This window comes from Mixophyes fleayi, chromosome 6, assembly GCF_038048845.1.
Source record: "Mixophyes fleayi isolate aMixFle1 chromosome 6, aMixFle1.hap1, whole genome shotgun sequence".
In the NCBI taxonomy this organism is placed as follows: domain Eukaryota; kingdom Metazoa; phylum Chordata; class Amphibia; order Anura; family Limnodynastidae; genus Mixophyes; species Mixophyes fleayi.
In genome coordinates, this window is record NC_134407.1 from 40,086,077 (window position 1) to 40,099,121 (window position 13,045).

Here is a 13,045-nt window from a genome sequence, read left to right on the forward strand (position 1 = left end):
TTGTGTGCATTTAAGGGCTTGTGCGCATACGCATTAGTTAATTCTCTCTCTCTCTCCACTGTTCCAATTTTGATAGGTGAACAGAGAAGAAAGAGAAGCTCACGTAGAGATCATAAATCTCTATGCGTGTGTAAGTTAAAATATTTTTGATGTGCCTTTTGTTTGGAAGTAACTAATATCAATTTATGCCAACACAAAAAACAGGAAAAAAATGTGTGTTGATTTTCTCTTGCTCATGTACAATAATACATTGTTTTCGTGACGGTCAAGCTATGTATTCACAACAGCAAGATCATATGTACTGATAACAGCTGATACTGAGGTGATTAGTCTACCTAAACATTATAATAAAGAGGGTTTGAAGGTTCCGAATAAATCTCTCAGAATAATGTACTGTAAAAGTTGGCGAGCCCTATGCTCGTGGGGCCTGCAGGCAACCGCCCAGTGTGCCCATGCGTTAAGACAACTCTGATATAGGGTTGCCAAATTAATGGTCAACGGCTTCAAGCATTCTTTCAAATAGTTCTGTGTTAATACTTTTTAATTAATAATTTTTTGGGTGACAGCTTACCTATACACATGTAGGTACATGCTGCCAGCTCTGCTGCTCATTTATCTTATTTAGTTGTACCCGTCACCTACACACCATGGAGGCAGGACTAATAAATCAACAGAACCAGCGACATCACCCAAAAACTAGGATTCTTCTCTGTATATACAGTACATACCCATTCAAAGTGTAATAATATATTACTAAGTGTAGCTGACCAAGCTTCAAATAGATGTGCGAAAAATGATTACCAGATAAATATGTTTTTCCATTAGCTTAGACTTCCAGCCACGTAGTGATCACTCCTGTGTGTGACATCATCATAGAATAGCAGTAATTATTTCTTTTTTGGTCCTGGTTTTCAGAACTCTCTGGATACTTGGATTCCTCATAAGTGACCTAATACCTGTCTTTGTATTGGCATTCCTTAGTGGAAACTGTTGCTAAGCCTTCACTCTTAGTATTACTTTTGTGGCAATAGGTCAAGTCATTGAAACAATATATATCTAAAACAGAATAAATGATCTATTCCAGTGCCATCCAAATTCTTAGGTGTGGAGGACCACATTGTGTAGGATCTATGACCTATGCAGAACAGGATAGCACTGTGGGGCTGGTGCTGGGTAGGATTGAGAAAAAGTTAAGGGTCTGTGTTGTGTCTAGAACAAAAAAAGTAAATGTTTAGAATGTGCAATATAGCAAGAAAACTAAATACATTCCTATGTTTAGCATAGCAGCTTAATGCCCACATTACGTAACCCCATGCCTCCTATACTCGGCAGTGTGCCCCACATAACAGCCTCAATCCTCCTACCATTCTTGCAGCCCTCTGAACAGCATAAAAGCCTCAATCCTCCCACACTAGTGCCGTACCCACCATAAAGAACTATGTGACCACCATACCATCCTCATGCCCACTATAACCCCTGTTCTCAGCCCCAAACCCATACAGTCTTATGATCACCATATGCAGCCTTTTTCTCAGCACAATACCCCCATGGCAACTACATACTGTACATCCCCTGTCAACAACAGCCTAATGCTCTCCATATTACCACACCTTCCTTTCAGCCTTGACCTGCACAAGTTATTCCCACCATATAGTCATCTGTGTAGATTAACAGCCTACCTCATACACTCTGTGGAAAGATTACCAGCATCACATCACAAACAACCATAAAAAATCTTTGTCTACTGCCCACAAAGCACAACCTTCTACCAGTCTCCTCTACTCCCATCCTCCTAGTGTGGAGAGCCAATGGAGAGGAAGCACTGCAATATTATCCATGACATCACAGGGCTTCTCTCCTATGGAATCTCAAGTGGTTACCCTGCTTTCACATAGTCAAATGAAAGTTTTATAGCTTGTTGCTTCTAAGCCAAAGAGGTCAGTGAACAGCCCTTATTTATTCCATACCAAGTACGAGTAAATTAGGATAACCTGCAAAATCTGACATAACAATATTTTAATAATGTAGATTCTCAGAACTCATTATATTAGTGTTTCATTAACAACATGTCTTGTATAACTAGCATAATATCACAGTTCATTCAAGCAAAAGTGTCTGAGAATGCTACAGATGTCTCTGATCAATGCAACATTAGAGAACAGATAACTCATAATTATGGGAGGATGTGCAAGAGGGCTCCTATAGTTTGCTGTTTGTTAGCACTGTAGTACATGATGTAGTCATTGTTCTAGGCTGCACTTCACTCAGCCATTCCCAACAGCACTGTGACAATGCCCATACCCAATATATTTCTGTGCTGAGTGTTTAATGCCCAATGATGTCAGCAAATTGACACGGATGTGGGTGGGTCATGTCTATAGGTTCCTCAGCAGTTCTAATACTTTCCTAGAGAAACCATTTGTAATAGTTATTTATGCACTTTAGTACATCAAATTAGAAAAACTATTTGTTCTACAAATATTTATTTAGCCTTTTCTATCTGTCTCTGCCCTTTCCTTTGCTGTCAGCCCCTTGATATTGCCAATGGCTATGTAAAACAGAGGAATGAATGGCATTTTATTAGGTTAACAATAGCTATGCTACAATACTAGCCTTGTGGAGAGGGATGTGAAAATATGGGGATAATTATGGAAACTGGTGCAGAGAATAAAGGTGGCATTTGCTGCACATAGTTACCAACCGTATTTTTTAATGCGATGCTCTAAGCCAAGGTAATTTACAGATAGTGTATTATGTCCAAGGATGTCATTTACAAGGGTGAGTACACACACAGGGCCTCATATAAGGTTAGGGGGTAAATGTATCAAGCTGAGAGTTTTCCGGCGGGTTTGAAAAGTGGAGATGTTGCCTATAGCAACCAATCAAATACTAGCTATCATTTTGTAGACTATACTAAATAAATGATAGCTAGAATCCGATTGGTTTTTCAAACCTGCCAGAAAACTGTCAGCTTGGTAAATTTACCCCGTGGAGTAAATCAATCTAAATTGGGGGCATATGCCCCCCAGGCATGTCCCATCGTGGGCTACCTTGGGCTGAGTTAATGGTCCACCTGCACTTTTTTCCCTTTAAAATGTTCCTAAAAGGTTGCTGAGTTAAGTCTTGCCCCCCGGGATAATGTTTGCCAGCCCTCCCCTGTTGGTGGCTATATATTGGCATGTGAGGTATTTTGGCTATATGGGCCTTATTGTATGTCAGGCTATATGGATGTATACTGGCTATATGGCAACATGTGAGACTCTACCGAGGTACATTGGGCATGTGCTACCTTACATGTGTCTTACGTACATGGTATTTATTTTGCCACACCAAGCATATTATACCTTTCCAACATATGTTTTTGTTGCTATGACTATGTCTTCTTATGTGTATATATATATTTATCCGTTTTTACTGTAATAGTATGTTAATGTACAATGTCAGCCCTACTACTTTACAGATATTTTGACACGTAATGCAGTAAACTAAATATATAATTTTTGTTCTTACAGTTTGCTAGTTTAACTGTTTTGCTCTTTATTACATTCATATGACAAGTGGTATCAAAACTAAGATTTTGTGGCTCACTTTGTGTGGCACACAATTTTGCGTCCTTGTGCACTATTCGATCTTAATCTCTACAATCTCACTGTAAAAAACAAAAATCCACCTTGGCAGGACCAATATAGGTGTCAGGTCCATTTTAAGTGCATACACCCAGGACACATCTACATAGCAGGATGCTGACAAAATATTTTTTTTTAGCAGTTATGGAAAGTGGAATAAATGTGTATACCTTTGTAATTCATCCACATCTTGTTCTTCTAGAAGAGTGTTTATTTGTGAAGAAGAAAGAAAGGTATATGTTGAACAATTCTCAATTTCATTAGCAGCAGTTTCTTCCTGTATATAAGGAAAAACAATGTTATTGTAAAGGAATTGTTTATATAGAATTATACATACACATATACACAAAAAACAAAACTAACTGGATAATATCTAATATATATAAGCTTAGCGGCGTGTGTTAGTGTGTATGTGTGTGGAAAAAACTATTTTCTCAGAAAGGGCTCATCCAATTGACCTGAAATTTGGTATACTGACATTATTTGACAAAAAAAATTATAATAGTGAAGTCAGTTAACTTCCATCATCCCCCCTTCCCCCCGTGGGAGGGGTAGTAAAGGCTAAATTTACTAGTTGAGGGCTCAAACTCTTGACCGTGTGGGTATTTATTTACCAGAGCCTGTGTTTGGTCATGGACAATTGTATGTCACATTTTCACAAGTACGGAGAAGCAGTGATGTGAAAGTGCAGGTTATGAATACTGCCCTTCAAGGAAGACTAATTGAGCACAGCGATAAGGTGTTTAGCAGAAACGTTGTGTATCGAGAGGTTTTAGAACAGTAAGACGATGGAGATTAAGGATGTGGCGATGAAGATGAAGGATGAGGTGATGGAGAAGAATGATGAGGTGGTGACATGTGGACAAAACCACGTTAAAAAAGGGCGCTTACGTCGGGAAGTAACGCTCTTCCCCTGAGGAGGCCTGGCCTAGCCCCAAATGCATGACAAGAACCTTTTCAACACCTTAAGTAGCTTGATTTGACTAGAATGCATGAGTATCATGCACGGGTTAACTTGTTGTAAATATGTTTCTTAGTAGAAGTGGTTCCATTATTTATGAATAATTTTACTGTTATTATGACATATGCTGTCAGCTGTGCCCACGGATGCAGTGGTGAAAACGCAGTTATAAGAGAAGCTCTGATAAAAGCCAACACAATGGCAGGTATTACATCACTTATGAGGAATACAGGTATCTAGAAAGTTCCAAAAACCAGGAAAAAAAGTGAACAATTATTGCTGTTCTGTGATGATGTCACACACAAAGGAGTGATCACTAAGTGCCTGCTCTCACAGACACTGCTAATGAATTTAAAAGGATGGGGAATGTTAGGGGATGTTTTATGAAAGATATGGGTATATTTAAAATATAATTTACTATATTTTAAGTATGATGGCCAAAATGACAGGAAAAAAATCTAGGGCCTGATTCATTAAGGATCTTAACTTAAGAAACTTCTTATTTCAGTCTCCTGGACAAAACCATGGTACAATGCAAGGGGTGCAAATTAGTATTCTGTTTTGCGCATAAGTTAAATACTGACTGTTTTTTCATGTAGCACAAAAATATCAACTTTAAATTTCAGTGTACAAATAAGCTATCCAGTATTTGTGTGCTACATGAAAAAACAGTCAGTATTTAACTTATGTGCAAAACAGAATACTAATTTGCACCCCTTGCATTGTAACATGGTTTTGTCCAGGAGACTGAAATACGAAGTTTCTTAAGTTAAGATCCTTAATGAATCAGGCCCCTAATCTGGAAAATGTCCTGACCCCATGGCTGGAAAATTCGCATCTAAATCAGGCCAGTTGGGCATTATGTTGAGGCATCGTTTGCATATGTACAACTTTGGGGGTCACAGTGTAAAGCTTGTTACTGAGCTAATTATCAGCAGTAAAATAGATACATATACTACAAACGCAGGGCCGCCTTCAGAAATCATTGGGCCCAGTACGGGCGCCCCCCCGTACTGGGCCCCATGATCTGCCTGTGACAGATCACATGATCGCAGGGGGAATGATTCCTCCACCGTTGCGACCGCATTCTGGTGCCTGGCTGTCACGGTGACAGCCAGGCTGAAGACAGAGAAGCGGAGACCAGTGGACTGCAAGACAGCGGGCCCCCAGGTAAGTATGTGTTGCGCTGTTGTACCGGGCCCCCTGGTGAGCCCGGGCCCGGTACAACAGTACCCCCCGTACCCCCCTGATGGCAGCCCTGTACAAATGTGTAGTGTCATGAATGAATTACAGGTAATGGCCCAGGACGATTTACAAAGACTGCTATCAGGTTATGATTTCAGTATCTTCCTGTTTTAATACGGATGGACAAATTAGTGGTCTAGATCTTGTTAAAGCCAGGATATACTGAAAACATATCTGCTTAGTTGTTTGTCAGGACCTGGTTCTCATAAACTATTGCATAACAGTACATCTTTTGAGCTCCTTGAAGCATTGAACTGGTAGCGATTGCATCCTCTGCTCCCCTGATAGAGATTGCCCTCTTAGGTTTATTATTTCATTCATTTAATTTAATATAATATATATAATATATGTACAATGGCTTGTTTATGTACTAGTACATTATCATTTCTGCAAACCTAAACCAGAATTGAAAACTGAAATGCAGCCTTTAACCTTTTCATTTCTATGTTTCTATATATATATTCAGTGGGTTGTTCTATCATATACCTATGTACATGTATTTTAACAGGAAAACAAGTAAAGATATTAAACACATTTTAAGCTCTATTTGACACATTCACAAAGTAGTATTTCTTTACGGTACCTTAACCACTGGAGTAAAAAAATATATATTTTACTAGCATTTTAAAAGCTAGCAAAAGCTTGTCAACAGGTATGGAACCCATTGGTTCTAATGACCACATACCCACTTGCACTTGCAGTCGGAGGCATTTGCAATGCTGCAGCATTGTGTGGACTCTACCTTCACTATTTCCTCCATTTACCCTCACTGGCTGCAAATGCTGGTTACCAATGCATGTCAAACTTAATCACCTTTGACATGTGGTGTCGCTGACATTGTCCTAAAGCTAATGGGTAACCAGCCTTTGAAAGCCTAATAATTACCAATAAAGTTTATTGTGTCATTAGAAATGATATACTGCTATTCACAACCAATCAATAAGTAGCAGTATAAATTAGAAGCCTAGTCTACGGATGTGAGAAAAGCAGCAGATTTCACACCTTTTCTGACTTTGTTCTAAAAACAATGTGAGTTAGCTAATTAGTATAACGGGTGGAAGAACCCATACATTTATTACTTTACCTGTGAGGAGATTCACTTATAGGCTCAGACATGTGAAGCATTAAATGTAGAAAATGTAATTCTCACACATATCCAGTTTTATTACCTCATTAACATTCACAGCATGCATATAAAATGAAAACATTTTAATAAACACTAATTGTACTGTGTTTTCGTTCAGTTTGTTGCAAAATAATCATTGTAAGTGACATTCTCCCCCCATGGATACATTCTTCCAAGAAGCAACTGCTGCTAACTGACACATTCCTGGGGGTAAATTTATCAAGCTGTTGCCAGGGCAGGGCTGGCAAATTTGAGCCCGGGGGGGTGGGAGGGGGGGGAGCTCGGTGGCAAAACTAGACTCAGCAGCCTATTTTGAAGGGAAAAAAATGCAGGGGGCCAATATGGAAATAGCCAGGAGGGCAGATGCCCAGTCCAGCTTGCCCCTGCATGTTGTTTATAGCACCCAATCAGATTCTACCTGTAATTTTGTACAATGTACTAAACAAATGATAACTAGAATCTGAATGGTTGCTATAGGCAACATCTCCACTTTTTCAAACCTGCAGCTTGATATAGTCATGGCCAAAAGTTTTGAGAATGACACAAGTATTGGTTTTCACAAAGTTTGCTACTTCAGTATTTTTAGACCTTTTTGCCAGATGTTACTATGGTATACTGACGTAAAATTACTAGCATTTCATAAGTGTCAAAGGCTTTATTGACAATTACATTAAGTTTATGCAAAGAGTCAAAATTTGCAGTGTTGACCCTTCTTTTTGAAGACCTCTGCAATTCGCCCTGGCATGCTGTCAATCAACTTCTGGGCCACATACTGACTGATGGCTGCCAATTCTTGCCTAATCAATGCCTTGTCAGAATTTGTGGGGTTTTGTTTGTCCACCCGCCTCTTGATGATTGACCGAAAGTTCTCAATGGGATTAAAGTCTGGGGAGTTTCCTGGCAATGGACCCAAAATTTAGATGTTTTGATCACCGAGCCACTTAGTTATCACTTTTGCCTTATGGCAAGGTGCTCCGTCATGCTGGAAAAGGCATTGTACATCACCAAACTGTTCTTGGATGGTTGGGAGAAGTTGCTCTTGGAGGATGTTTTGGTACCATTCTTTATTCATGGCTGTGTTCTTAGGCAAAATTGTGAGTGAGCCCACTACCTTGGCTGAGCAGCAACCCCACACATGAATGGTCTCAGGATGCTTTACTGTTGACATGACACAGGACTGATAGTAGTGCTCACCTTTCCTTCTCCGGACAATCGTTTTTCCAGATGCCCCAAACAATATGAAGGGGGATTCATCAGAGAAAATGACTTTACCCAAGTCCTCAGCAGTCCAATCCCTGTACCTTTTAGACATTATCAGTCTGTCCCTGATGTTTTTCCTAGAGAGAAGTGGCTTTTTTGCTGGCCTTCTTGACACCAGGCCATCCTCCAAAAGTCTTCGCCTCACTGTATGTGCAGATGCACTCACACCTGCCTGCTGCCATTCCTGAGCAAGTTGCATTGGTGGTACCCGATCATGCAGCTGAATCATCTTTAAAAGAAGGTCCGGGCGCTTGTGTGCCCTGAAGCATCCTTCACAATTATTGAACTTCTCTCCTTGAAGTTCTTGATGACCTGATAAATAATTGATTTAGGTGCAATCTTACAAGCAGCAATATCCTTGCCTGTGAAGCCCTTTTTGTGCAAATCAATGATGGCCGCACGTGTTTCCTTGCAGATAACCATGGTTAACAGAGGAAGAACAATGATTTTAAGCACCACCCTCCTTTTAAAACTTCCAGTCTGATATTCTAACTAAATCAGCATGACAGAGTGATACCCAGCCTTGTCCTCATCAACACTCTCACCTGTGTTAACGAGAGAATCACTGGCCTGATGTCAGCTGGTCCTTTTGTGGCAGGGTTGAAATGCAGTGGAAATGTTGTTTTTGGGAAAAAGTTCATTGTCATGGCCAAGAGGGACTTGAAATTAATTGCAATTCATCTGATCACTCTTCATGACATTTTGGAGTATATGCAAATTGCCATCTTAAAAACTAAGGCAGCAGACTTTGTGAAAAATAATATTTGTGTCATCCTCTAAACTTTTAGCCATAACTGTACATTTACCCCCTGATACCATCTGAACACATGTCAATGAAAAACGTTCCTCCTATATGTGATTACATTTGACACATCATTGCAAACTACTTCTCAAACTAATTTACATTATATGACTAGCAGTACATTAATAAAGCCAATTTACATCTTAAATTATACATTAAACATATTTATTGCAAAACTCATTTGGATCTAAACACATCCAGTGTGCATCAGCATTATTCCACCATGACAAAAATTACTTGGTGGTTTGCACGCAAAAGCACAAAAAAAGAAAACAGTTTCTTCGTTTCATATCATTTATACCACCAAAATTACACAACTGCTTATGTGTGAACATGGTGCTCCCCAGCTGGATTGGATTAAATACCTGGATGTCAGTCACACTCTTCTCCTGGGACGCCATTTTTCCAGGGTTAGCGTTCTGTTGCCATGGTCACCAGGCAGTAGAGGTCACGTGATTGATCATGTGCCAGCGTCTCTAGCAGCCGTGCACAGCTCTTGTGCAGGGTAGCTCAGTCCTGGCTTGTCACGCAGTCCCGTTTAATCGTCTGCTATTCACCATTGTTCCATAAACCTTACAAGAACGTAAGCGGCGCTGGAAGGGGAAACTGATTTATTCTCCTTCAGTTTATAAATGAATGCCGGACTGTGTATTATCACATTTATCACTGTTGCTGCTCAGTCCTAACCCATACACACGTTCAAAATTATATTGTGGGTTTGCATGTGATTTCTCATTTTGGAATTTGGCAGGCACAATAATACTTATATGTGGTTCTGCAAAGATCTTCTCAGTTACTAAGTATCATAGAAGCCAATCCAGAGTGGTAATTTAAAATGTTAGCATCTGGGGCAAGAAGCAAAACTGTCACCCCCTAGACTTCAATTTTAACCAAATGAACCTGAAATATTCATAAACTGTGCCCCCTTCTGCGTTGCGCCCACGGCGGTTGCCCCTCTCACGCAGCCCTAGTTACTGCCCTGAGCCAATCATGCAAGCTAATGCACTTACCTACATACTCCATAGAGTTAAACATTCTCATACTGGGCATCCAAAGGTGAATCATCCTATGTTAAAGAAGAATAGTGTTCCATCTTGACTGGAACATACTTCTGCATACGTAAACCCCTCAACTACCCCACCACGGCTGGCAACGGCTGATTATTACACTTAATAATAGTTTGCTCCTTAAGTCACTTTGTTTAAATTGCTATACATTATTAGAGGCAAATTCATGAATGGTCCATTTGAAAAGATACTGCTTTAATCAAAATTTCTTTATACATTTATGAATACTTATGGAAGCTCCATATTTGTTAGATATTTTGTGGCCAGACATTGGGATACAGATATAGTGATCCCATAATTTTGAAACATTGTGGTGCCAACTGCCAACTGCAGAAGTATTTATAGTAAAGTATAGTGTATCCAGCCCAGGCAATGTGCCTGGAGTGACACAGCAGGTTTATTTGCTTTTTTTTTAAATGTATATAAAATGTTGTTTTTTTTTAACAGTTATACACATCATTTAACTTAATCAAGTTAATGATGATGAATGGTGTTGAGTACATCACCACATCATGATACACTTGAAGAGTGTCTTCATGCGCTTTGAATATATCTTAATGTGGATGCACTGAAGTGTTTAGTTTGAATTGCACGTATTGTAAGTGCGCTTAAATCTGCTTTTTTTTTTTTAACAGTAATCATATTTCACCTGTGGAATTCTAAATGACCCTCTAAATCAGGAACAACTTAATTGAGCAATTTGGTGGTGTTAATTAGTTATGTGGTGTATTATGGGTTTGGTTTTGTTCAGTGACCCTCCAATCTGGAGGATTCTTTGAAGGCTACACTGGTCCTGCGCATCTCTCCTAACTCCCACTAAGTCAGGATCGTGCAAAATATATAGTCTTGGTGTTGATGCTTCCCTGTAAGCTTCCTAGTTATTGCACTGAGCTTTTGAATGAAGCCCAAATAGGGTCTAAAATGATCAGACAATAAAATTGGCGGACTACATGGGCTGAATAGTTCTTATTAGCTGTCAAGATTGTCACTCATACGCAGTGGCGGATCCAGGGAGGGGCGATCGAGGCAATCGCCCCCCCTAGCAGGGGCTTGCTGCCGGCGGCTGCACAATATGTGCAGGTCCGCTCGGCAGTGACAGTGTGCTGCCCGGCTGCTCTGATTGTGTTTAAAACACAATCACAGCAGCCAGGCAGCACATTGTCACTGCCGAGCGGACCTGCACATATTTTGCAGCCGCCGGCAGCCTTGAAGTCAAAAAGGGGGCGGGGCCTAAATCGCCCCCCCCTAAATCGCCCGGGGTAGGATACTTTTCTAGATCCGCCCCTGCTCATACGTGATAAATGCGATAGTGGCATTGACAACCACTTCATTCTCTGTAAATCAGGCAAATGAGTGGTTGTCTACAGATGCAGCTAGGGGGCTTAGGAACTGGTGAGGTAGACAAAAGGCAGAACAAACACAATATTTCACATCTGCATTGCCTACTATATGTAATATTTTTTAGGGATGGAGTTCTTTTTTTATGTGACCATGTAATGCAATTAAAATTTGAGTTTGTTGTTGCTTTGTAAAAATGTTAATAGCATTATTTAAAATAATTTTGTGTCTTATATTACAGTTTGTGCACTATTGGTGAGCTTTTGTTGTGATTGAGTGAACACAATGGACATTCTATTGTAATCTTTTATTTATAAAGCACTAACATATTCCAGAGCTAATAGACAAAATCATTAGAATATTATTATCAGTGTAATATTCATATATACTAAGACATAGGGGTAAAGGCATATTATTGTATTGTACAATACATGTTTTTAAAACAATAAAAACATGTATAGTATAAACAGTAATGATTATTTAATGACAATTAGTAGAAATTTTATATTATAGAATTAATGATACTTAAAATCAATAACTAGATTTTCTACTTAAACATCATAATATGAGCTTTCTAACTGTGTTATTTTATATCTGATACTTGATCTTAATACATGTACAAAGAATAGCATTTTAAAAATGGAATCTGTATAAGAAAATTGTTAAAATATGCCACATTTTTAGCTCTAGAATCAGTGTTGATTGTCATCTATACTACCATCTAGAGGACATTTTACACAGTGCATTAGGTTGAATTATGTTTTCAAAATTCTGAGAATATTATTATGTAGAATTTCTATATTTTTTCCAGAGAGCATATATTACATTATGTGCTATTGGTATTAAAATTAATATATTGAATTGTGTTATAACTTAAATAATATGCAACATATTTTGCAATTGATGCAATCTAATAGTCACTATATTTATTGATTTATTTATAATCAGTTTTACTGTGATACTATGGTTACCGTATGCTGTGTATATGAATTACTAAACCTTACAAGGAATTGAATGCAACATCAGAACAAGTCATAATTAAAAAAAATGAATAATTTGTAAGGTAATGACAGCAAGCTTAGTGAAATGATTATCTAGATCAGTAAGTGGATGAATATAGTTCATAAAGTACAGTTATTAATATTAATACAATAAATTGCTCTATATACTTCAAAGAAATGTAACCCTTTTGTGCATTTTCACGTACATCTATGTCCTTTGCTTCGATGGGCTGTAGCCATTGTCGTCACTGAGTAATGGTTGGAAACTATTTGAATTGGGTCCCATCCACAAGATCACAAAGCATAGCATTCATTATAGTTTTCTTTCAGGTATTCCTGGAAACCCTGCTGATATCATGATAATGGTCCAGCAAGAGGGAGAGACTCTGGATCTAGCAAGACCCAGATAGCGCTATTCACAGTGCTACAGTTGTTATAGAACATTAATACACTGCTAATGTCATGTTAATATGCTTATGTATGAGAGAAGAGTTCCTCTGTACTCACCCTTAGCAATATATCAAGAAACATTAAGACATGTCGATACTATGTGGCTACTTTAATATGTACTCCATATGAAAGACCAGTTTTTTGTTCCAATCATTTTAATATATATTTA

The 13,045-nt window shown here is 38.8% G+C and overlaps 1 protein-coding gene across 1 annotated transcript in view; it reads right to left on the bottom strand.

Annotated features, from left to right (window-relative positions):
- Positions 1 to 9,504, bottom strand: part of CABCOCO1 (ciliary associated calcium binding coiled-coil 1) — a 61,352-nt gene extending 51,848 nt beyond the window's left edge. Inside the window, exons 1-2 of the mRNA XM_075215177.1 lie at positions 9,386 to 9,504; positions 3,797 to 3,903 (exon numbers count right to left, since the gene is read on the bottom strand). Coding sequence (XP_075071278.1) covers positions 3,797 to 3,903; positions 9,386 to 9,421 — 143 coding nt within the window. The 5' untranslated portion in view covers positions 9,422 to 9,504. The remainder of the gene's footprint in view (positions 1 to 3,796; positions 3,904 to 9,385) is intronic.
- Positions 9,505 to 13,045: the final 3,541 nt, after the last annotated feature.